Source organism: Martes martes (genome assembly GCF_963455335.1).
Source record: "Martes martes genome assembly, chromosome: 6".
NCBI classification, from domain to species: Eukaryota; Metazoa; Chordata; class Mammalia; order Carnivora; family Mustelidae; genus Martes; species Martes martes.
Genome location: NC_137893.1, coordinates 147817295 through 147842772, shown reverse-complemented (window position 1 = coordinate 147842772; position 25478 = coordinate 147817295). Strand labels below are relative to the sequence as shown.

Sequence of the window (25478 nt, the reverse complement as noted above, 5' to 3'; positions counted from 1 at the left end):
CTTCCGCTCGCGCCGGGATCCGCTCCGACGCGGCCACGTTGTCCTGCGCGCCCCGAGCGCCGGCTGCGCGAGTCCGGCCGGCGGCGCCCCTCGGCGGCCCCTCGCGCAGCCGCGGGGCTCGGCGGGGCCGCGCGACCCCCTAGGCCGGGTCGGCGGGGGCACCGCGGCGCAGGGAGGCCAGAGGCACGCCGGGGACCCGCGCGCGCGCGCACCCGGGATCCGGGCCGGGAGGCGCCGCCCTCCGCCCGCCCGCCTCCCCGCGCCGCCCGGAAGCCGCGAGCGGGAGGGCGCGCGGTAGAGTTGGGCTCCACGCAGAGCTGGGCGCCGGGGCCCATGCCCGTGCGCCCCCGCGGGCCCGCGCCATGGCCTCCGGGAGCGTGGCCGAGTGCCTGCAGCAGGAGACCACCTGCCCCGTGTGCCTGCAGTACTTCGCCGAGCCCATGATGCTCGACTGCGGCCACAACATCTGTTGCGCGTGCCTCACCCGCTGCTGGGGCGCGGCGGAGACCAACGTGTCGTGTCCGCAGTGCCGGGAGACCTTCCCGCAGCGGCACATGCGGCCCAACCGGCACCTGGCCAACGTGACCCAGCTGGTGAAGCAGCTGCGCACCGAGCGGCCGTCGGGGCCCGGGGGCGAGATGGGCGTGTGCGAGAAGCACCGCGAGCCGCTGAAGCTGTACTGCGAGGAGGACCAGATGCCCATCTGCGTGGTGTGCGACCGCTCCCGCGAGCACCGCGGCCACAGCGTGCTGCCGCTCGAGGAGGCGGTGGAGGGCTTCAAGGTGAGGGCGGCGCGGCGCGGGAGGGGCGGGAGCGCGAGCGGACAAAGGGAGGAGAGCGCCAAGGGGCTTCCTCTTTTCCGCCTAGAAAATGGCTGAGCCGGACGTGGGGTTCGCAGCCGTCATTTCCTCTCTGTCCGCTCCAGAGCCTCCGCACTCAGATTTGGGAGAACCTGTAGCTGGTGAGGAAGCCAGAAGTGTCCCCACCCCCCCCGCCCCCCCGGGGGCCCCTGGGTCTCCCCGCTCTACGGCACGTTACGCACCGAGAACCCGCCCGCTCCCTGACGGTGTGAAGGATGTGCGTAAAAGCAGGCACCCGCCGCCACGCTCGTGCTCCTATCGGACCGCGGGTGATCTCACACAAAACACACCCGGACGTCCGCGGGCTGTGTGCCCCGCCCGCAGGTGCCCATCACTTAGTCTGTGAGCATTTCCCCAGCGCTTCCCTGTGCTCGGGCCTGTTCTAGAAGCTCATGGAAAAGAGCAGCTCTTTCCCGCTGAAGTCCTTTAACCAGATTACACAGTTACCATGAAGACTACATGAAATCAAATGAGTGGGTAGCTCTTTGTGAACCGTTGGACCCGTGGAGGCGCACGGCCAAACAGTGACACGGAAACAGTGTTGACTAGACCAGTTGTAAGGCAACATTCGAGGAGCGAGCGCTCTGTTGTTGTCTGTGTATTTGCCCGCTGGAGGACAGAAAGGTATACAGTTAAGTTTAAGTGTGTGTACGTTTGTGCATAATTAATCACTTAGTATCCATGGTACCTTCGGATATATTGTTTTACACTGGCAGTAACCCCGGCGTAGGCTGGGAAGGTGGTGGTCGCCTATGCCACGTGTGCGGAAAGTGAGAAGCGAACTCATTTTCTCTGCATGCGTCTGTGGAGACCCGCAACCTAGCTCTGAGCCTCACAGTCCACTCACCTTTCCACTGAGCCGTGCGGTGTCCGTCCAGGGGTGGGCAGGTGACCCACCAGTTTAAGAAACACACAGACTGCCACGGAGAGGTGTGGAGACCCCCTGTGCCCTGCCGATGGCAGGAGGTCCAAGGGCAGGCTCTAAGCGGGGAGGTGGCCTCAGGAATGTGGTTGCACGTGATAAGCACGAGAGCCGTGCTGATGCCAAGGTCTGCCTGATCTTCAGCTGTGCGCCTGTCTGTGCTTTTCTCAGGAGCAAATCCAGAACCAGCTGGAGCACCTGAAGAGAGTGAAGGACTTAAAGAAGAGGCGCCGGGCACAGGGGGAGCAGGCACGGGCTGAACTCCTGGTAAGGGGATTCGGAACTCACAGATGACGCCGCTTCTGCGGGCCACTGTGTGTTTTGTAAGGCTGGTATGACTTCCCTTACCCTTAGCCAGTCAGGACACCCAGAATTCCACGTGTGGGTGGACGAGCTCCAGGTGGGGGTGGGGAGCTCACCCGGAGAACCAGAGGAGTCCCATGTGGGGGGAAGAGATAGAGGAGCTGAGCTGGAACCTGTGGGGATCTGACCTGTCGGAAGTTTATCCCGCTAGTCTTGTGTAGATCAGGGCTGATCCTTGACAACACTGATGTCGGGGAAGTTCTTGGGCACAGTTAGCCTCCTTTGGTGCCATTCTGCAGGTGGCTGTGGACGGTGGCTGAGGAGGGGACGGATGTGCCCATTTGTGATGGGGATATATGGGGCTTTTGTTCTGACAACCAAAAAGAAATTAAAAAAAAAAACACAAAGCATGGAGACTTTTTATAATAAATCCTTATATCCACCACAGAAGTGCTCAAGCAGTTTTGTTTTTTTTTAAACAGTAAATAAAATAATGAGAAATTCTCAAGAGGAGCAAACTGTTAACAAACTTGTGAGATTTTGTCAGTCCTGGCCAGGGCGTCATAAAGGACTTTTGGGCAGGGAACGTCGGATTCCACCATTTGTTCTGCCCCCACACTCCCCCCACCCCCACCCCGAGACCTCGTCTCCCCGAGCTTGAAAACAGGGCTGCCGGTTGGACAGTCTCCAGGCGTGCCTGCATAGAATCCCCACGCACACAGCCGTTGTGTCCCCTGTGGGAGGACTGTCAGGGGAGAAAAAGCCCTTCCCTGAGAGTCAGGACACTGGGACATACCTCCCGGCTCTGACCCTCCCTGCTGGATAGACGGGGAGAGTGGTACACCGTCTCTGGCCTGCTTCCTCCTCTGTGGAGTGAGGACGTTGGACTCGACCTGGGATTTTTCAGCAAGGCTGGTGCTGCCCTCTCCCTCCCTCCTGTGGCGTGTGGCTGTTCCTTTGGGTGTCACTCGAGGAACTGAGTCACTGGGGAGGGAGGGCAGAGATGCCAAATGTCCTGCCATCCAAGGGAGTTCCACGCTGGGCAGAATTGTTGTTCCCCCGCCCCGCCCTGCACCCAACGAACCAGCCCGCCAGGAGCGGCCCCTTCTAGAAGCTGAGAATCAGTCGTTCTTTACAGTCAGTTTCAGCTTTAGTTTTCCATTTCTAAGGTTCCGTTCTATCGCTTGTGTCTTTGAAAGGCTCTAGCTGAGGGGAGCTGTAACCCAACCAAAGCGATTTGGAAGGAAGGTGTGTGCTGCGCGGCGAGTGCTCAGGACGGGCTGCGAGAGGGACGGAGAGGACCGTTAGTGGGAAGATTCTCGGGGAGGGGAGCTGAGAGCAAGTGTCAAAAAGCTTCCGGAAAGGGCCGGACAGTATTTTTGGCTCTGTGGGCCACATGTGGCCGTGCCCCCCAAAATCTTCCTTCCCCAGGAGTAAAGAAAGGGAGTTGCTGACGGTTTATTGAGCACAGAGCCCTAGAGTCCTGTCAGGGGGAGCGGGTGGCCAGGAAGGGCAGACGGGCTTCTGCAGGAGAGGGAGCCACACCCGCGGCTGTGAGGGGCTGGTTGAGGAACACTGCTGGGAGCCAGAACCGGGGTCCGGGCGACACAGGAAGGGCCTCAGGGCCTCAGGGCCGTGGTCCCAGTCTCGGTCCGAGGATGGAGTGTCCCGGTTCACCGCCGCGCGGCACCTGGCTGACCCCATCCCTTCCCCAGCATCTTCCATGGCTCCCAGTTGCCGCGGGTCTTGCCCCACCTGGCCTGCCGGGTGTTCTACCCTCTCACCTTCTCTGGCTTCCGCTCTGTGCACATGGCTCTGCCGGACGGAATCGTTGCCGCCTCTGCCCGTCCTTCCAGTGTCCTTTCCCCTGTCAGGAAGCCCTGTCTGCTCTCCGACCACAGGGGACAGGACTGCCCGGTGCTTCTGTGGAGGCTATACCAGCTCTCGCAGTGCAGGGCGTCCCGGCCTCACATCTAGGACGACTGTCATGGGACTAATTGCTTTATTATCCCTGGGGCGACTCGCCTCTCAGCCTATGTGTGTCCAGTTGTAAAGCCCGACACCGGCAGCGAGTAAACAGGATGCTGGGATGAGGTGATGAGCTCTCGGGCTGGGGAGTCGGGAGCAAACACGAAGGCTCTGCAGGGAGCCTTCCCTCCGTCCAGCGCCCTTCCCTGTCGTCCGCACAGAGCCTGACCCAGATGGAGAGGGAGAAGATCGTCTGGGAGTTCGAGCAGCTCTACCACTCCTTGAAGGAGCATGAGTACCGCCTCCTGGCCCGGCTCGAGGAGCTGGATTTGGCCATCTACAACAGCATCAACGGCGCCATCACCCAGTTCTCCTGCAACATCTCCCACCTGAGCGGCCTGATCGCGCAGCTGGAGGAGAAGCAGCAGCAGCCCACCAGGGAGCTCCTGCAGGTGAGGCTTGCGGCGCCCGCCAGCGCGGCCCTGCCCAAAAGTCTCCCTTCTCGCTTTGCCGGGCGGCTCGGGGCCCCTCCTCCCCTGTCGGCTCCGGCACTTAGCGGGCCCTAGCTCAGCTCTCGGCTCGTCAGAGGAAAGACAGGCCTCGCAGAAGCTCTGGTCCCCACGGCTTGGATCGGGAGGTTGCATTGTCTCACAGAAAGGGCAAAAGGAGGACCATATGCCCAGGCCCGTCCTGTGCCAAGTGGTCCGATCACACACAAGGCTCTTGACCCCTCTGGGCCCGGTGACCCCATGGAATGAGGGGTTTGGCCCCCATGCCATTTAGAGACCGTCTCATTGCAGTATCTTGTAATGTGAACATCTGTGTGTGTACCGGCCCAGCCATGAAACAGCGAGCCCTTGGGCAGGAGCGGCTGGCCAAGTGGTCCCTGCTTGCAGCTCGGTGCTGTGCAGGCAGTCCCAGATGATCCCAGGTGATCCCAGGTGATCCCGGGTGATCCGGCTGCACTGACCTCAGCAGGACCGCAGGACACGAGCTGCTGTGCGTTCGGTGCGTGTGAATTGTCTGTTTTGGGTCAGGCAGTGTTCCAGGCAGTGGGATTAAGTGGTGAGGAAGCTCTCCTGGAATTTATGATCTGCTGTGGAGGGCAGACAGGAAAGAAGTGAGCCGTGGGGATGACCGGTGTTGATAAATGTCATAAAAAGGGCCTGGAGGCCTAGGGCGGGGGTCAGCAAACTGCCCCACCCTCTGCTTTTGTATGTCCTGCAGGCTAAGCATGGTGTTCACAGTTTGGGGGTTTTTTGTATGTGTTTTTTTGTTTCTTTGTTTTCTCGGTGTTTCTGTTGTTGTTTTTAGTGGGGAAGGGGCAGAGGGAGAGGGGAAGAGAGCATCAAAGCCGGCATCACACTCAGTGCAGAGCCTGACTGGGGGCTCGATCCCACTACCCTAAGATCATGACCTGAGCTGAAGTCAAGAGTTGGACGCTTAACCGATTGAGCCCCCTCATCCCGGCACCCCTGGTTTTTACAGATTTATTTGTTTAGATTTTATTTCTTTGAGAGAGGGAGAGAGAGCATAAGCAGGGGGAGCAGCAGCAGAGGGAGAAGCAGGCTCCCCGCCGAGCAAGAAGCCCCATGCGGGACTCGATCCCAGGACCTTGAGATGACCCGAGTCAAAGGCAGGTGCTTAAGCGACTAAGCCACCCAGGCACCCCTGAATTTTACAGTTTTTAATGATTGGGAAGAATCAGAAGCATTTTATCTCACAATAAGTGAAATCATATGAAACTCAGGCTCCGTTGTCCCTACGTCGGCATTAGCCACACGCGTCCCTGGACACACGGTGCGCGCTTACCTTCCGCCGCCGCAGCCCAGCAGAGTTGCACCTGTTGGATGGTGCGGGGCTTACAAAACCCCAAATATGTACTGCCCAGCCTTTAGGAAAAGGTTGCCTGGCTCCTGCTTCAGACTCCTAAGAAGCCTTGAGCCTTAGTGAGCACCAGTATTTAATTGTCAGGGAGAAAAGGAGGAGTTTGCAGTGGGAACACTTGGCCAGAGACGCAGAGTATGACCGGGAAAGAAGGAGCGGACTGCAGAGTCTCAGGCCCTTGGGGGCTGACATCCGAGTGGTTGAAAGCCGTGCGCGTCACTGATGCCGGCCGAGGGACTGCCGCAGTGAGCAGTTTGGGCAGGGGCCGCGGTAGGGACGGTGGGGACCGGCAGGGTGAGGGGCCCGTGTGGGAGGAGGTGACTGTGTCAGGGAGAAAGGCCATGAGGCTGGGTGGGCTGGTGGGGCTCCGGGGAGGGATGCTTAAAGACACGAGCTAAACTTGCTGGAAAAGAGTCTGCAGCAGAGTCTGGGTGAGGATCCGGGTGCGAGGGTCGCTGAAGCTGTGACTGATGAGCCGCTCCCGGCTGTGCGCAGGAGACGGGCGGGAAGGGGACGGAGGCGCGGGTCTAGGCGGCGGTGTCGGGAGATCCTCTGCGGGAGGAAGGGAGGGCGGGGGCGGGCGGGGGCGGGCAGTCGCCGTTGGGTGGCCGCAGCCGGCGGCGTCTGTTCTCCCGCCGAGGGACAGCGGGTTCCGTGCGGCCGGTGAGCAGGAGGGAGGGAGAACGTTCGCTCCCAAGACTGGGGCGGTTCGCAGGTAGCTTGGGAGACACGGGGGGAGGATGGGGGGCTGGGGGGGTGGGGGGTGTTCCTCGGGCGGCCGAGCGCGTGTGTCCCGGGGCCGGTCGGCCTCGTCGGGCGACGCGCTCACGGGACCGCTGTGGTGCGGACGGGGACACGCACGTGCGTCCCGCGCTCGGGCTTCGTTCGGTGGAGTCGAGGGCCCGGGTTTGTGCTGGTTTGGTCACAAGTAGGTGCGGCCGTCGTTCATCGTGTCGGCCGTCTCCGAGTGTGCGCCTCGGTGGCGCCCGGCGAGCCCGGCAGTGACTGTTCCGTCAGCGCCGCTGGTCGCTCTGGAGCGCGGGCCCCGCCGCGGAGGGACGCCTTGTGTCCGCCGAACGGCGCCCGCTGCAGTCCGCACGCGTCCCCCGGGTTTGCCCGCAGCGCGTGGCCTTTTGCCTCGGATTTCCTTCACCGCGGGTCCTCCTGTCACGGTTCATGCCCCGGTAGCGCCGTCCGTCCCCCTCTCTCGGGCGGCCGCGGCCCCGCCGCACCGCGAGCCCCGCCGCACCGCGAGCCCCGCCGCACCGCGGGCCCCGCGCGCTTCCCCGCTGCGCCCTGGACCTCCGGGCCGCGGGCTCGTTCCCGCCGTGGGGCTCGGCCGGGGCTTCCACGGCTGTGGCCTCGCCGGGGCTGAGGCCGCGTCGGGCCTGCGTTTACGCGCCGCGGGACGGGCCCTGGAGGTCTTCAGTGTTTTTTTAAGGCGGAAGATACTCGTGAGGACAGCTTTGAAGAGACGGTTCTGTACAAGAAAGAGGGTCGCGGGCGGGGAGTGGGAGGGAGACACAGGGCTGAGGCGGACGTCACTGGAAAAGCGAGCGAGGTCGTCCTCGAGGGGATGCTCACGTGGGTCCCGCCGGGGTCAGGAAGAGCAGGGTGCCCCCCGCTGCCTGCCTCTGTCACCCTTGTGCGGAGGCTTCAGCCCGTGTAGAGGAAGCAGTTGCCTGCATGAGAATGGGAAGAGCCTGGGCACCTGGCCGGGTCCGTGGGTGGAGCAGGGGACCCGCGATCTCACGGCCCGGCCCCATCCCCGTGGTGGGCGTAGGGTTTACTTAAAAATAAAATCTTTTTTAAAGGGTGCCGCGGTGGCGCAGTGGGCTAAGCCTCTGCCTTCAGTTCAGGTCATGGTCTCAGGGTCTTGGGATCGAGCCCCGCATCGGGCTCTCTGCTCAGCAGGGAGCCCCCCCCCACCTCTGCCTGCCTCTCTGCCTACTTGTGATCTCTCCCTCTGTCAAATAAATAAATAAATAAAATCTTTAAAAAAAATCTTTTTTAAAAAGAATGAAAAAGAACAGCATTATAAAAGACATTAAACCATGTCATTTGGAGAATATGTGTTACATAATTATAAAGTAAAGAATCAGTGCTAAAATTAATTAAAGAATTCAGCAAGGCAGCAGGATATAAGGTTAACAGACAGAAATTGCCAGCCTTTGTATGTGCAGCTGACCACCAGAAGACATTTTAGGAAAGAATACCCCATTTCCAATTGAAAAAAAGAAGAGGAAGCCTGGGTGGCTCAGTCGGTTAAGCACCAGCCTTCGGCTCAGGTCATGATCCCAGGGTCCTGGGATCGAGCCCCGCATCGGGTTCTCTGCTCAGTGGGGAGCCTGCTTCTACCTCTCCCTCTTCCTGCCATTCTGCCTACCTGTGATCTCTGTCTGTCAAATAAATAAATAAATAAATCTTTAAAAAAAAAAGAAAAGAAAAAAAAGGCAAGATACCTGGGAATAAACTTAAAAACAGTGTGTGGAAGCCTGTGTGGAAAATATTATAAAACACTCCTGGTGGCCACAAGATAGACTCGAACTAATAAAAAGACATCTCTTGTTCTTGTCTAAGACACGTCAGCATGATCCCGTCAGTTCGTTGTAAGTTAATTTATAAACTTAGTGCCATCCCAACAAAAACACAACACACTTTATCTGGAGCTAGACAAATGGATGGTACATTTCAGATAGAAAAATAAGCCCATAAAAACAGCTGGGAGATATGAGAATGAAGAACTGTGGGTGGGAACTGTCCCTGTTAGACATGAAAACACACTGTGATGCCGGTGTAACTAAGACAGCTCATAATAGCACCACAGAAAAACACATAGACACTGTAACTATTCAGAAGACCAGTGTCACAGGCTGCCTGGGTGGCTAAGTCAGTTGAGCGTCCAACTCTTGATTTTGGCTAAGGTCAGGATCTCAGTGTCCTAGGACTGAGCCGCATGTCGGCCTCCGTGCTCAGCAGGAGTCTGTTTGAGATTCTTTCTCCTTCTCTCTCTGCTCCCGTGCACACACACACTCTCTCTCTCAAATAACAAATAAGTCTTCAAAAGACCAGTGCCAACTTGAAAGAAAATTGCAGCAAATACCACAAATAGGGACCATAGAAATAGTATATAAGGAACATTCAAAAAATTGGGGGGGAGGGGGACAAGTTCTATAGAAAAATGAGCAAAAGATGAACAGGCACTTTGTAAAAAAATATGAAATTGGACCATGGATTTGTGAAAAAGTGTTCTATTGTACTTTTTTTTTAAGATTTTATTTATTTATTTGACAGACAGAGATCACAAGTAGGCAGAGAGGCAGGCAAAGAGAAGGAGGAAGGGAAGCAGGCTCCCCGCCGAGCAGAGAGCCCGATGCGGGGCTCGATTCCAGGACTCTGGGATCATGACCTGAGCCGAAGGCAGAGGCTTTAACCCACTGAGCCACCCAGGCGCCCCCTATTGTACTTTTAATAAGATGCTAATTAAAAACCATTCTATAATACCTTTGTCTCCCATTAGAATAGCAAAATTTTCTTAATTCAGTACACCATTAGCAAGGATGTGGGAGAGAGATCTCATATACCAGTGGGAAGACAGATAGTTTTGGCAGGATTTAATGAAAGTATACATGGAGTTAGAATTTGACCAAGAGTCCTTTCAGGAATTTACCTTGAAGATATACTTAAGAATGAAAGTAGGTACAGAAATAGATACATACAAGGTACTCAGTGTAACACTGTAACTGCAAAATATGGGGGGGAACCACCTTCCAAACCAAGAAAATGTGGTTGAACCAACCGTGTGTGTATACAGTGGAATACTATGCAACTGTGTAGAAGGGTAAGGAAGATAACCTCTGAACTGATAGTGGTTTCCAGGAATGTGCTGTTAAGTGAAAATCATTGTGCAGAATGTAGCGTGTGCTACTTTTTGTGTAGGAAGAAAGATAATTGGAACATGATGTATCCGCTTATTTTTGCAGAGGAAACGGGAAGGATAAACCAGATGGGAATGGGGAAAATGGGGTGGGAAGAGATAGGATAAAAAGTGACGGAGACTGACCCAGTTTCAGACTTCTTGAGCACCAAAGTAAATAAGAACAGTGATGGATTGTAATCTGTTAAATAAAATAAGAATATATGCATCCATACTAATAATAAATGGGGAAATTACTCCTAGTAAAAGGTCGATTAATATAGAAGGAGTTTTGAAGCTAGCTAATGACCCTTTAATAACCATCATAGTAAAAGGTAATTTGGGCCGTGATTATCAATGGATGCTAAATCTAGTAAGGAAGTCTGACAAGGGTTGGAGTAGTAACATAATTTCAAAGTATCAGTTTTCGATTGGTTCTTAGTTACAAAAGGAAAGATAGTAGCTATACGGCGATCAAAACAGAGCCAGTCAGGGGCACCCGAGTATCATGTACCTTTAGAAGGACATACCATGCACTAGTCAGAGATGATACAGCCTGGCCTTAGTCACGCGGGGAAGAGCTAAGGGACGCCGTGGAGAGGTGGCCGCCTGTAGACCACACAGCATGCGTGAAGCCAGCGGCGCTGCCACGAAAGACAGATCAGTGCGGAGGGACTGTTCCGGATACGTGTCGTGATGCTACGTGTGCAGAATGGTCACGGAGGGGAGCAGCTGCGAGGAGCTTCGTGAAGAAGACTGGTCAAACTGGGCTCTGGACTGTGGGTTAGATAAAGGTTCATTTAGACCCTTGATTCATTGATCTTTAGATCACTGTTGCTTATAACTACTGTAGTTGTGTAAGAAAATGTACCTGCCCTTAGGAAATACAGAAGGCTAAGGGGGCGGGGACACATTATATAGAATGGAAAGAGTAATCTCTCAGATGGTTCTGAATATAGACGTGGGTATAATAATCTGGTAAGTCTGGGAAGAAATATACAGGAGCTCTGTGCTAGCAGCTTTTCTGCGTATTTGAAATGATTTCACAATAAAAAGTCAAAGCAAGCTGGACAGGTAGGCCGTTGTGGTTCACGGGTGGAGCTCTCATTAGGGAGTTTGAAACCGTGAGATCCTTGGCTGGTGGGCAGGAGCAGGACACGGGAAATGCCAGGGTAGCGAATGGCGCCTCCCAGATTTCTTGCTCCTAGACTGTGAGTCCTGTTCCTGTTCCTTGTCCCCCTGGCTTCTGGCAGGAGGGTCAGGTTAGCCGGGTTTGCAGCAGACAGCAGAAGAGAACCGCAGTGACGACTTCTCATGGTCATCCTTCTCCTTTCTCTTGTAGGACATCGGGGACACACTGAGCAGGTACCGTATTCCCGCTCCCCAGTGTTAAAGCATGTGAGGAGGCTGTTTTTGCCTCGTGCTCGTGAATCCTGGAAGGAGCCCAGAGCTGGAGAAGGACAGCTCACCAGAGCGACGTGTGCCCTGCCCGTCTCTGCTCAAGTCACTCGTGTGCGCAGAGCTGGATGGACCAGTTCTCCGTAAAGCTCAGGACTTCGGACAAGCCGGGAGGGGGCGCGGGCGGCCGGGGCTGCCGTGGCTCGTGAGGACACGGCCGTGGCGAGAGTGGAGGCTCCTACACACGTGGGCACAGTGCAGGCTTTCTTGTGGTCATTGCTGCTTCTGGGTTTCGGAGTCCTCCCCCAACGACCCCCACCCCCCCACCCCAGTCCCTCTGTGGGGAAAACACGGTCTTAGAAGAGGGTGACTGGCTCAGAGTTACCGAATTCGTGTGAGTCTCCTGGGTCCTGGCCCTTGTTCTTGTCGTTGTGCGGTATCGTCAGCTGCGGAGCGAGAAGAGCTCCGAGTGGGCAGGATGCCAGGGCTCCCTTGTTTGCGGGGCAGCCGCGCGGGCCGGCGTGGCCAGCGTGGGGAACGTGCTCCCTGTGCAGGAGTGCCCACAGGGGCACAGACTGGCTTTGAAGCTGGTTCAGATACTGAACGGGGAAGACCCTCCAGAGGCGGGCAGCTGGGCTGCGTGGGAACGTTTGAGGGGCCGGGCAGGGCCGTGTAGATGGAGTAGGTCGGCTGCGGGTGCCAGGGGGATAGACTGTGGGTCAAGTTGAGGGTTTTGAGGGAGAGTAGTTAGTACGTGTCCAGTCCCAGCCCGATGGCCCCAGCGATTACTGCCCTGACTGGTTACTTTTGCTGTTTGATGCCAGTCTGGTTCTGGTCCAGCACGGGGATACAGATGTCCAGAGCCTCGCACTCCGTGACGTTAGTGTTTGGCTGTGGCTGTATGAGAGAGGAATCCCAAAATGTCATTGGCTTAAGGCTTAAACACAATTTAAGATGTTGTCGCCATGTAGGAAGTGTGCAGGAAGGGACCCCTGGGCTGGGCTGCTGGTCTCCTTCCCTTCACTCTCCTGCCTCGATGTGACAGCCCGAGATGATGGTGTGATGGTTGCTGGAATGCCACCTGGCTCGGGGGAGTCCTTTTTTCAGCACAGTCCTTTTTTCAGCAGGCTTCTCAAGCTGCCACAGACACTCCTTACCTCTTACTGGGCAGAACTCAGTCACAAGGCCACATCTAGACTGGGCAGCCACAAGCCCTGTAGAACTTGCCTGATGGGAGACGGGATATTGGGGAGGCAGCTGGCAGTCCATTTTCGCCATGGACCTGAGCAGGGCGGGTACCTGTCTGGAGGGGTTCTCACCGTTTTGGGAACCCGAGGGTTCTGGGTTGTTGCCCACCATGGATCTCTAGGACCTTGTCTGGGAATCCAGGGCTTTCTGGCAAGGTCAGCCTTGTATTCAGTTTAGTTCCGTAACCCTTTTTGAGGACGAGCCATTTGAAAATCCATGAGCTGGGGGCGGTGGGGGTAGTGAACATGAGTAAGCTGTTTCTCCTGCTCCCATGTAGAGCAGTACGGTCTAGGAGGAGGGTTGGGGGAGCTGGCGTGGCTGCTCTTAGAGACTGCCGGTTGGCTTAACCCGGGCTTTGTCTGGGCTCCTCAAGGTGTGGGGTTGGGGGAGGGATTTACTTTTTTTTTTTTTTTTAAACTTAGAGCGGAAAGAATCAGGATCCCTGAGCCCTGGATCACACCTCCAGATCTGCAAGAGAAAATCCACATTTTTGCGCAGAAATGTCTCTTCCTGACCGAGAGCCTGAAGCAGTTCACAGGTAATAGGAGAAGAGGCATCCGTCAGGGGAATGCACTCGTGCTCTGAATGTCTGTCTTGCCTGAGAGGAGGAGAAAGTTTTCAGCCGGGTGTGGGAAGAAAACTGATTGTCTTCTTTTCTCCCCTTAGAAAAAATGCAGTCAGATATGGAGAAAATCCAAGGTAAATTTATGTATTTACTGGGCTTTTGATGTTGAAGTTTCCTGGGAAGATAGACATCTGCTTGAAAGTGGGGGAGGCAGGCAGAGGGTGACACCCACTAGCAGCCTCTCTGATCTTCTGAGTCTTCCTTTTCTTTGTTTCAGTTAACGGCCTCGCGTGCACTCAGTTCTCAGTCTCTGTTAATGGGGCCGAAGAACAGGCAATCCGAAAATTAATCCAGAATTTGTTAAATTCTTTCTTTAATTGGGAAGAAGAATGAAAGGAAACTATCCTAGCTGGATTTCATTTGAGCCAATATTTAAAGTTGTAATTTGCCCAGCTCCTCCCGCTCCTGGGCATTGGTGCTGGCCAGGACGGGGGGGATCCAGCAGCGCTTACTAAATACAGTGGCTTAGGTATTCAAGGGAAGGCCTTCTAAATGTAAAATTTTCTGTTCATGAGCCACATTCAATAAAGAGTTGGCGGTATCCTAATTGCTAAGATTCCTGGACAGTGTATTGGGATCTGAAATAGGGAAACCCTTTTCTTCTTTGTTACAAATCACAAATCCCCGTAATCTCAGGTGATTTCCTGTGCAATGTATCCTAAGACTTTGTTTGCGTTTTATCGTTCCAGATACATATGTAGGAGACACTCCAGTGTCTTCCACAATCACACAAATAGGGACAGGCTGCCCTAGACACGGTGGGTGACACCGGAAGGCAGGACTTTCCTTGACTGGTTCACACCGATTTCTCCTTCTCTCCTGTCGCTTAAAAGGCTCATGAGAGCTTGTTTGTGAACATGCTTTGTCCACTGTTAAGTGCCTCTCAAGGGAGTGGTCGTGTTCGCCCCCACATGGTGGCGGACAACCACGCGCGGAGCACCCCCAGCCGTGGAGCAGAGGTGGCTTAGGAGAGCCGAGAGCCGTGCGCGACCGGGGACGCGGAACCTGTTTCCCGCTGCAGGGCCAGCTGCCCGCCGGAGGGCGCAGTCCTTGATCTTGGCTCAGTTTGACCCCATTTGCTCCCCGTCTCAGGCACGTGGCTCCCCTTCCACCCAAAGTTCCCAGTCCCTGTTCCTTTAGGGCTCTTGGTTGAACGATGGAGTCAGATGTTGGTAGAGACGTCAGCCCACGGCCAACGACAGCAGTCCCAGGCTGTCTGATGAGACCGTGGCTTCATGCGGGCTCTGCCGGTTCAATTCTGTAGTTCTTGGGAATACTCACAAGTCCGTAACTTCTTCTCTCTTGTTCTTTCAGAATTGAGGGAAGCTCAGTTATACTCAGGTAGGTGATGGACACAAGGAGGTGATGGAAACAGGAGTAAAACTCCTAAACACCTCACTGCTGTTGTGAATGATCTTGGAAATTGCCTGAATTGGGGTTCTTGAGGTGACATGTATCAAAGAGATAAACAGCAACCATGGAAAAAACCATTGATTGTTTCTATGTGTTTACAGTATCTTTGCCTCCTAAAATGCCGCAGAGCTGAAGCTGGTGGCCTTTGGAGTAGGAGGAAATCAAGGTCAGGTGCTTGAGTAGAAAGCGCAGTCCCCAAACAGGGGTTCTGCCTCCTGCCTGCCCTCAGGGCAGCGTGTGCTCTGCAGAAAGCAGTCATCCTTCCAGAAAGAGTTAGGGGGTTTGGCTCTCCTCCTGAGTGCTGGGGAGTGGGGGGATCTCGGGTCATGCCTTCCCTGTGCCGGGGCAGGAGTGGAAGCTGTCCTTGACCGTCACCGTCACCGAGGGGTCTGGAGACTGGGTAGTTCTGTGTTCTCGGGGTGTTCCCGTCTTCGGTGTGTACTTCCCGTGGTGACGCGGCAGCCTCCCCACGGAGAGAGGCCTGCAGCAGGTGTTCTTTCCATGGTGTCCTCCTGTGTGGTCCATGTTTCGTTCTTTGAGCAAGTGTTAGCTGGATACCGTGCGCATGTCCCACACCATCAAACATCGTGTGGGCTTCTGTGGGGGCGCGAAAGAGGCTGGAGTCCGCTGTCTGATTGGGGGAGCACACCCATAGCCTGGGGGACAGAGAGGTGACTGCTGCGCACGGGTGGGTGGGTGAACCACGAATCTAGGACCTGGCGCTCCTGGTGCCCTCCACGGTTGCTCGTCACAAACCTTCCGTGGGAGTCCTTCAACCTGCTGAGCCGTGGTCCAGGGACACAGTGTTGGGAGTTTTTAGCCTGAGCAAGATTGGAAAACCAGGACAGGGAGGATGGGTTTAGGTTCAGGGGAGGGCGAGGGTCAAGGCTGGTGAGCAGCAGTGCTTGGAGGGAGATGCGGGGGTTGCATGGACCTTGGAAAAGGATGAGTGGGGTTTGCAGGTGCTGAGTAAGATCTCGTGGAATGGAGAGTATAAAAGGGTGATTTGGTTTTTTCTTTGTTTTTAAAGATTATTTATCTTAGTGTGTGTAACAAGTGGTGGGGAAGGACAGAGGGAGAGGGAGGGAGAGAAGCCTGGGCAGACCCCCTGCTGAGCACAGAGGCTGTCACAGGCCGGTCCCAGGACCCTAAGATCAGGACCTGAGCCGAAACTAAGAGTCGGACGCCCGGCCGACTGCGCCCCTGAAAGAGTGATCCAGGTGTGCGGTCCCTGTTCACATACCCAGGACTCTAAAATTTAAGTAGGGAATTCAGTTTATAATGGATAATGTGGCTTAAGGTGTTTTTTAAAAAGGAAGAAGTGAAATCAGTACGTTCCATGCTTGTTCGCTTAGAAAGGCAGTCGGCCAACGCAGACAGTTTCTGGAGCGTAAACTGCGGGATGACCTTCACGAGGGAATGCAGCCTCTCGAGGGGCGTGCGTGCTCTCTTCTCCGGGGGAGGTGGGACACGAGCTAGGTGTCCTCGGCTGTGCGCCCAGCCCTTGGCTGACCGCCCCGTCCCTCCCGTGTCTCCACAGTGGACGTGACCCTGGACCCAGACACGGCCTACCCCAGCCTGATCCTCTCCGATAACCTGCGGCAAGTGCGGTACAGTTACCTCCAGCAGGACCTGCCCGACAACCCCGAGCGGTTCAATCTGTTCCCCTGTGTCCTGGGCTCTCCGTGCTTCATCGCTGGGAGACATTATTGGGAGGTAGAGGTGGGAGATAAAGCCAAGTGGACCATAGGTGTCTGCGAAGACTCCGTGTGCAGGAAAGGCGGAGTCACTTCGGCCCCCCAGAACGGATTCTGGGCAGTGTCCTTGTGGTATGGGAAGGAATACTGGGCTCTTACCTCCCCGATGACTGCCCTCCCCCTGCGGACCCCCCTCCAGCGGGTGGGCATTTTCTTGGACTATGATGCTGGCGAGGTCTCTTTCTACAACGTGACAGAGAGGTGTCACACCTTTACTTTCTCTCACGCTACCTTCTGTGGGCCTGTCCGGCCCTACTTCAGCCTGAGTTACTCGGGGGGGAAGAGCGCAGCCCCCCTCATCATCTGCCCCATGAGCGGCATTGATGGCTTTTCTGGCCACGTTGGCAATCATGCTCATTCCATGGAGACCTCCCCTTGAGGCGGGAGGGCTGTTGGCCGTACTCCCGCCCCAGGCCTAAGGCGTCTTGCTGCCTTCCTCTTCCCACGAGTCACAGCTGGGTGTCCTTGCCGCTCCCCGTGACCCTGCCGTGGGAGACGGCTGTCCGCTGCCCTCTCCCTTCCCATGCAAACTATCAGAAGATTGCCCAGACATAAACACCCGACGTCCACCTCCGGTGTTTCCACGCTTTGGTTCTGTGTGTCACCAGAGGGGTAAAGAGCAGGGATGACCTTGGAGAGCCATACCAGATTCCTCGCCGCGGCTCACCTGGCTCCCCCAGTTCAGCCCCACATAGTGATCGTGGATGTTTGCTGTTTTCCGGACCAGGGCTCCTTTCTGAGGACTTAGAGTGGAACTACCTGGCCCTGTGAGCATGGCTCCCCGTGTCCCAGTATTTCCTTTGGGAATAGGACCTCCGCCCTGACTCCCACTCTGCCGTAGTTTGATTAACTCCAGTAAAGAGGCCTCTCTGTGTTTTGATTCGTTACAGTTACTTGACGGTAACGGTGGGAAGTGGCCCCACCTCTGTTCCGGGATAATGTTCTAATCAATGTGCTCTTTGCCTCTGCATCTTTTCCGAGGGCTTTGTCTGCTCCCTTCATGCTAACGGAAGGTGCATCCTGGTGTTGGGCGCCCCTCACCCGGGATAATTTTCTGCCAACACCATCCGTGGTTCCTGGATCCCCTCCCGCTCACGTTTGTGGACTGACGGTCAGTCGTACGCCGTCCCTGGAATGATGCTGAGGCAGTGTCCCGGGGGCCCATTGACTTTGTGCCTCCTTTGGGGCATGGGGGAATTGACCTTTCTGAGACCATCGAGGGGCAGTTCCATCCCACGGCCATCGGGTCACGGGGTGTTCTGGGGCCACAAGGCTAAGGCAGATGACTTCAGGCCCCCACAGTGGTTCTTAGTCCTGCTTCCCTTTGGACACGTGCCCTCTGTTTGAAAATAAAGTGAGTATGGATGTTGTTTACATTGTTGTTTTCTGGGTCTTGGTAGGACTGGGTTGGAGGAGGTCGGGGTGGGAGTGAAGGCCGTGGTTAAGGGTGTTGATTTCCCTTGGGGGTCCAGATCCTGCTCTGGCCCATCTTTTACGTCAGACTGGACGATAAAACTGCTCGGTGGTACCATGTCACCGTCTCAGGGCATAGAGAAGCCTGCGGCTCTGTACTGGCTGATCTTGTAATCTCAGTAGGAAAGGGTTCTCTCGAGCCCTTTTTATAGCTGGCAGTGGGATAATGCAGCAACGCTTGGCATACGTAGATCAGAGGGCCCAGAACCACCAGCCTCTGCCCTTGGGGGTGCAAAGGTCGCCCCGTGCTGAGGAGGCAAGACCAGGCTGAGAACAGCTTCGTTCCAGGGATTTGGATTTTTTCTGCATCTGGACAAGGCCTCAGAAGACCACATTGTGTGGTCTATACTTAGTCCTGTCAGAGCATTGAGGTTCTGTATTTGAAGATCATGCATGAGGTCCTAATTCATTCATCTCATCCTGTTAAAGGGAATAATACACCGAGGGCCTGTGGAGAGGGCTGTTTACACACGTACGCCGTGTAAAATACTCTAACAGACACGGACCAAGGCACACAGTAGTTTCTAGAGTTGCCCTTAATTTACAGATGCACAAACAGAGAGGGCACCTGGCTCATCCAAGGTGCACAGCCCAGAAGCAGCCGAGCCAGGAACCAAATGAAGACGGAGCACTTGACCACATACACCTCGCCCCACCCCTCAGGACAGGCGGACTGTGCGCTTGTGCACGGGAAGGCAGAGCGTGGGCTGGGAGCCTCCCGTGCGTTGACCGGGCCACCTGCCCTTCCCAGGAGCTGTCTACTCGATGTAAGGGTCTGTCGTTGGGTGAGTCCCAGTCCACACTGCATTCCAGTCGCACCTAGCTTAGCGCACGGGGCAGAGGACAAAGAGCTTGCAAAGAGGACGCCTTGCGGGTGTTGGAGCAAATGTCCTTGGCACGGACGCCCAGTCCTTGGGGCCAGGGTTGGAGCTGTCTGCAGGCTTACAGGGGCTCCCCAGGACACCCAGGGCTCTGGGAGCAGCATTTTTTCTAACAGCCGCAGCAGCTAGAGCAGCGATGAGTGTCGGGTTCAACAAGACTCCCAGCTCGATATGGATGTGCTTTCAGGAGTGAGTGTTCCCAGCCATGCTGGGGGAGTTGTCAGGGGCTGTCAAGAGCCCACATACCGGGGCACCTGGGTGGCTCAGTGGGTTGGGCCTCTGCCTTCGGCTCAGGTCATGATCCCAGGGTCTTGGGATCGAGCCCCGCATCGGGCTCTCTGCTCGACAGGGAGCCTGTTTCCTCCTCTCTCTCTGCCTGCCTCTCTGCCTACTTGTGATCTCTCTCTGTCAAATAAATAAATAAAATCTTTAAAAAAAAAAAAAAAGAGACCACATACCTCATGACACCCCTTTTTTTTTTTTTAAAGATTTTATTTATTTATTTGACAGAGATGACAAGTAGGCAGAGAGTGAGGGAAGCAGGCTCCCCACTGAGGAGAGAGGCCGATGCGGGACTTGATCCCACAACCCTGAAATCATGACCCGAGGAAAGGCAGAGGCTTAACCCACTGAGCCACCCAGGTGCTCCATGATACCCTTTTTATAATATGAGTAAAGGACTGGTTACCAGTGGAGTGTTTGGGAGGATGGCAAAGAGGTGAGGGAGAGGTTGGTATGTTACTGGTTAGCTTCTGGTTCTCGTGGGTTCCTAGGTATTTAAACATTATTTTAAATTTTAATTAAAAAAAAAGCAACCCTGCCATTTTGGATGAGGTTGCATGAACTTGTAAATGATTCTAAATTTATGCATCTGCGAAAAGGTAGGCAACATCTGAATTCGTTGAATCAGGATTTGGGCCCTCAAGGCAAACGCGGGGCCCAGTACCATCCTTTTGGCTCCTGTCTTTTCCTCAGAACGCCAGAAGTTGTGGATGACGCAGCAGGACTCCGACCACTCGCTGGTTAGACCTTGCTGCCCCGGGATATTTATTACTGTCTGTCTCCAGCTGTCTGATACTGGCCTGGCAGGCTGAGAAGAGCGTCTCGCCATGGAAGAGGCCGGGGCAGAGAACAAGAGGAAACAACGTGGGTCCTGCCCCCCGAGGATGTGCAGTGGAGAAGATGAGAAACACTTGGGATAAGTGCCTAACACCGGTGCTGTGTGGGAGATGGAAAGCTAATCGCTGTCCCGACAGTAAATGAGCCATTTGTCCATGCCTCCCATTGTCTGCAGTCCCAGTCGAAGGGGGTAGATGGAAATCACACACCTCTCAGCAAAATCAAAAAACTTCAAAGGTTCTCTCTTCGTGCACTAATGGTGGGTGACAATGATTCTTTGATTCAAATGACACAATTACCCAGTGTTGGGGACCCCAGCAGAACTTGACTACCCAGGAGGAGATGAGAACATGGCTTCTGTTCCTGGAAAAGTTCATGAAGTCAGTTAAGAGGAGAAAAAACAATGAAAATGCAGTGTCAACAGAAGCTGATTTGTGGGCAAGTGCAACTTGTGGCACAGATGGCCCTGGTCTGAGGAGGCCGCAGTCTCTCGGCCTCACTCCGAGCTTAAGGGGCCGGGTGCTCGTGAGTTCAGGCCTGCGGTAGAAGTTGTCCTTGATCATGTGACTAAAGCACGGGACCCATGCACCTCCCCTAACGCAGGAAGTCCCCTGCGCCAGGTCTCAGGAACAGGGAGGAAGCCCAGCCAGGCCGGAGTAGATCACGGGCACTGGCCTTGCTAGCGTGTGACTCGGGCAGCTCGGATTTCAAACTCCACACCGTAACTGACCATGACAGTATTGGCCGCCGCAGTTCCTTTTTCCCTATTGGAGAGAAAGCACAAATACCTCAGATTTGTCTTATTTGTGGGCTTAATTTCATCCTTGAAGTTTGAATGAAACCAGGGCATTTGAAGGTCACTTTTCGAGGTACACTCTTCCCTGATGCCTCATTCAGAAGGCACAGGATGTGTCTGGATAATAGTGTGGGATACAGTTGCTAAATCTAGTTTGGGACTTGTGATGCACAAGAATGTAACAGAGATATTTTCATGTAGAGATTTCACATTTCTCAACCTACATTTTTTTTAAAACTGTAAAGAAATATGCCAAAGTATTAACAGATGCTTTTGATGAGAGGATGAGATTATGAATGATTCCCCCCCCCCCGCCCCCCGTATTGAACCCTTCACTATGGAAACCTTTAAGCACACACAAAATGAGGGAACGATTTGGAAACTCCCTGTAGCATCCCCTAGCTTCAACAGTCAATTTATGGCCAGTTTGAATTTCTGCCCTATCCCTGTTTTTTAAGATTTTATTTATTTATTTGACAGAGATCACAAGTAGGCAGAGAGGCCGGCTGGGCCGGTGGGGGGTGGTCGTGAAGCAGGCTCCCCACTGAGCAGAGAGCCCGATGTGGGACTTGATTCCAGGACCCCAGGATCATGACCTGAGCGGAAGGCAGCGGCTTTAACCCACTGAGCCACCCAGGCACCCACTGCTCTATCCCTGTTACTCTAAAGCCAATCTTGGACATGATAATCAAAGAATCAGATGTGTTTATGAGTTTCACACAAAACATTGATTTAGAGGTTGGGAATTAAATTATTTTTTTTAAAAAATAGGTATAGACCACTGTCAGCTTGTTTTTTTTAGTTCCCTCTACCCTTTCAAATTTTCAGGTCCTTCAAAGTCCCTCTTGTGGAAGATGTTTTCATAAAACCGTAGGACGGGCAGGTCCTATTGCACAGTAAATAATGTTAGTCAATAATAAAATATTTACATATTTAGTTATACCTCACCTTATTCCAGAAAGGAGCAGGAGTTTGACATGCCATAAAAGAAGAAAGAGAAATAAGGATGGGACAAAAGTGACCAGGAATACAAGTAAATGTATAGCATGATAACGAGAAACAAATGTGACCTACACCTTGGTTTTTAAAGATTGTTAAGGGAACTTTGTTAATTTTATAGCTTATAGTTTCTATGAGATGAAAATTGAGTAAACAAGGGACAATGAGATTAAAAGATAAAATATAGTAAAAGGAATTTCTGCCTGGGTTCTTGGTAAATAGAACCTATCACAAGGGTTTATCCTTCATCTAATGAGTCTTGCAAATGAATAAGGAAAGATGAACACCTCGATAAGAATTGGATAAGCAACGAACTGCAAACATGAATGCCGAACCTCACTAATAAAGCTCTGGAACAATGACTTGCCACCTTTCACCCATTAAAATGTTCTGCTGCTTAATCATAGTATCCTTTGTTGGTCAGGTTTGCCCTATCTAGATCGCTTCAGATTTTCTGGTAGGCAGTTGGACAGTATGTATCAAAAGCTTTTAACACTGGATAAACTTTAATCTAAGGAGTCTACTTCTAGAAATGTAAGGAAATAACTAGACACATTTGCAAATATTTATCTACACAAGAATGTTCTTTTGAGTGTTGCTGACAAGAGAGAAATTAGAAGTAATCCGGTGTCCAAAGTGCCGGTTTGATACGGGGTCTCTGCAGTAGTAGCTTGCAACCAGAACAGGAGCAATGACACATTTTTAAGAGGTTACAATTGCCGCCTCTAGAATCACTTCTGGGGTAACTTCCTTCCCATAGAACTATCGCTTATGAAAGAAAGTACAGCAAATCTCACATCTTCGAGGGAGGGAAATTAGGAAACCATTGTTTCCTGTCTTCCTCACTACCATTTTCTTTTTTTTTTTTTTTTTGAAACACAATATTTATTTTAAGGAAAATGAGCAAATCAAACTCGTAGGAGGCTCGATTCTGAAAGTCATCTATTTACTAGAATACACATAAGACAACCTTAAAATTGAAGTACGAACAAGGCTTACAACATAGACCAAAAAATTTCCTCTTTCCTACAGAAAAATAAAACCTAACAATGAAAAACACATGCTTTTTTTTTCCTTTCCAGAAAAAAATGGCATGGCTTGATGATAAATTCTAAATGAAGCCTAAAAATATTTACCTATGCCACCTATTATGAAAATTTTATCCCATAATGTAGTGTTCTGGTTGTATCTTCACTAACAAAATGTTTAACTCCAAAAGCAGCAGTCATGTATGGTAAATCTGGTACCAACATCAAAAGAAAAACTTGTTTAAAAAAATGGTGCAAAAGCATTTTGATTTAAGTACAACATATCACAGAACAGAATATGAATTCAAGTTTGCAATTTTATATAGACACGCTCCAAAGAGGCTGTCAGTACCCAAAGTATTTTATTGCTATATTAGCAATGGATTTTCGGATGTTTTTAAGGGCTACATAAAAATAGATTCAAGGAACATATTAAACTGAAGTCCTAGATCAAAATGTTTGGTTTAAAGAATTTTCTACACCAAATTTTATGTTTATGTAGGAAAAGTTATGTAACCTTATATGAAAATGTCATTAAGCATTTTCTACACCATATTAAATGTATTCCCTTAGAGGGAAACAAATAAAATAGCTAAAATATGTTAGAGTAAGATTACAAAACCATCACAGAGCTTTTGAACGTGCATCTGTTTACAGAATTAACAGTCTACAAGATGTTTCTTTCATTATGGACCATAAAGAAATGAGCTGGTGACAATTACCCTTTGCATAACATTATCAACTCACTTTAGCCACCAGTATATCCTCGGTAGGCACGTAGAAGATCTATGTCCGCTCACCCCTCACTAAATCATCCACAGGTTTATTTCGAAGTAAAGATGAAGGTGCAGAAATATGTGAAGTGTATTTTTCTTCTTTCAAATAACATCCCAAGCATGGCATAAACAGCCTAAAATTATAAAATACTTAACGGGGCTTTTAGTTTTTTACACAGATTGCTAAAATGCGAATTCAGTTGTCCAAATTAGTCCATCAAGTAACAAAATCAGCCATAAAGCATTAAGGCTGAAAATCATGAAATGTTTCATAGGTGAGTTTCTAAATTGTTTAATTTCTAGAGAAAAATTTTATTCACAATACAGTATGAGAGAAAACGCCACAGAAATGCTAGACCGACGGCAAGAAGGTTGCGCGCAACAGCAGCTTCGCATTTCGTAGGTATTTTTGTTGATACAGATTCCAGCTCTCCAGGCCTGATTCCCACGTGGCCTTAGGTGTGCACAGGGACGGGTACGGGGCGCCGCGCGGTCCAGAGCCACTTGCTCCTCCCCCGTCCGACACCGGCGTGAGCCCAAGGGGTCTGGCCGTCCGACGTCCGGCTACCGGGGCTCGCACGGCTTCTCCTCTCAGCAAGAGACGAGACCCGACCTTTGCCCAACACAAAGAAAAACGTTTTTGCGGGAATACAGAAAATAACCCACTGCGACAAAATGCACTTAAAATCCTCAAATCCGTCTCTACGCTCTGAGCTTGACCCCCAGCAGAGCGGCCGAGGCGAGGGGTCGACCCCGCAGCCGCGCCCCGGCCCCGCAGCCGCGCCCCGGCCCCGCAGCCGCGCCCCGGCCCCGCAGCCCCGCCGCCCCGCCCCGCCCCGGCCCCGCAGCCGCGCCCCGGCCCCGCAGCCCCGCCGCCCCGCCCCGCCCCGGCCCCGCAGCCGCGCCCCGGCCCCGCAGCCCCGCAGCCCCGCCCCGGCCCCGCAGCCGCGCGGCTTCCCCCGCGGCGTTCCCGAGCCCCCGCGCTCGCGTCCGGCCGGAGGACGGGTTCCCGTCGAGGCTCGCGGCTTGCGGTCCCGAGCCCGGAGGACTCCGCGCGCAGCCGGCAAAGCGGGGAAAGCCCGCGTCGGGCCGCGGCGGTCCCGCGCCTGACCCGGGCCGCAGGGCTCGGATCCCAGCGCCCGAGAGCGGCCCGAGGACCCGGAGTCGGGCCTGTGCCGCTCCCCCGCCCCCGCACCTGCCCCCGCCGCTCCCCCGTCCCTGCCGCTGCCCCTTGACCTGCCCCCGCACCTGCACAGGCGGGCCCGGGCGGTCGGAGCCCCGCAGACGCCCAGCCGCGTGCGGGGCCCCCGTGCGGAGACGGGCCGCGCCCCGGCACTGGGGTCTTCCGTCCGCGGCGTCGTCGTTCCCCTCTCGGCAGACGAAGGCCGCTCGCGCCGGGACGCGGCTGAGGGCGAGAGGCTGGAGCCGAGCGGGGGCCCGGGGCAGCCGGTGCTCGGTCCCCCGGGCGCGCCCGCCGCTGTCCGGCCCGCGGAGGCTGCGTCCTCCCGCGAGTCCCGTCCTGCGGCGGCCGCGCCCGTGGCGTCAGCGCTCCCGCCAGCGCGCGGGCGCACGTCACAGACGCGTCACTGCCCCACAGCTACTTTAGCGGAAAATCTGCCGCTTTCCGCAGGGTGTCAGGATGGCCGAGTGGTCTAAGGCGCCAGACTCAAGCTCCGCTTCCCCGCGCTGGGGATTCTGGTCTCCGAATGGAGGCGTGGGTTCGAATCCCACTTCTGACACATCATTTTTCTCCTCCTCCTAATTTCCTACACAACGAGACGGATCGGAGCAGCGGGGATAAAGGTCTTACCGACCTACGTTATTAAAAATTGGCTTAAACTTTTCTTACAGGGGCTCTAAAAACACCGAAACTAGCGGAAGCGAAAATATCGCGATACGTTCTGAAAGCCGAGCGACCTGGCACCGCCTTACAGGAGAGCCGCGACTCCCGGAGGATGGCATCGCGAGATGTCTGGATAGCGCGAGACTTGGGGCCGGCGCCGGCTTGCGGCGCGCGGGAGGGGCGGCGTGACGGCGGGTCTCGCGCGCGGGCTCGGCCCCACCCCGACAGCGTCCCCGCGCGGCGCCCCCTGCGGCAGTTTCCCGCCG

General features: G+C 54.0%; 1 protein-coding gene and 1 long non-coding RNA gene across 4 annotated transcripts; one reads left to right on the top strand and one right to left on the bottom strand.

Annotated features, from left to right (window-relative positions):
* The first annotated feature begins 157 nt into the window (after positions 1–157).
* TRIM27 (tripartite motif containing 27) lies at positions 158–17670 on the top strand. 3 transcript variants are annotated; one of them, XR_013966969.1, is made up of 9 exons: positions 219–782; positions 1954–2049; positions 4275–4505; positions 11199–11221; positions 12925–13040; positions 13169–13201; positions 14442–14468; positions 16081–17064; positions 17279–17670. XR_013966969.1 is itself a non-coding variant. In XM_080805650.1 (8 exons), the coding sequence occupies exons 1-8, from the start codon at positions 363–365 to the stop codon at positions 16674–16676; spliced, it is 1542 nt and encodes a 513-aa protein (XP_080661776.1). In that variant the 5' UTR covers positions 158–362; the 3' UTR covers positions 16677–17664. The 3 variants fall into 3 exon arrangements, 2 of the variants coding, with proteins under 2 accessions (XP_080661776.1, XP_080661775.1); XM_080805650.1 differs by having other exon boundaries at positions 158–782; positions 16081–17664; XM_080805649.1 differs by lacking the exon at positions 14442–14468 and having other exon boundaries at positions 16081–17664.
* Positions 17671–22936: 5266 nt separating this feature from the next.
* Positions 22937–25205, bottom strand: LOC308344063. The gene is made up of 2 exons (XR_013966949.1): positions 24618–25205; positions 22937–23982 (listed from the first exon to the last, which is right to left on the bottom strand). It is a non-coding gene; the product is annotated as an uncharacterized lncRNA (long non-coding RNA).
* Positions 25206–25478: the final 273 nt, after the last annotated feature.

What these genes read in the sequence shown, in the direction of transcription:
- TRIM27 (XM_080805650.1), top strand. Translation starts at nt 363, where the DNA reads ATGGCCTCCGGGAGCGTGGCCGAGTGCCTGCAGCAGGAGACCACCTGC. An exon ending in AGGCACGGGCTGAACTCCTG is followed by an intron (nt 2,050 to 4,274) that starts GTAAGGGGATTC and finishes TCGTCCGCACAG; the next exon opens with AGCCTGACCCAGATGGAGAG. An exon ending in GAGCCTGAAGCAGTTCACAG is followed by an intron (nt 13,041 to 13,168) that starts GTAATAGGAGAA and finishes TTCTCCCCTTAG; the next exon opens with AAAAAATGCAGTCAGATATG.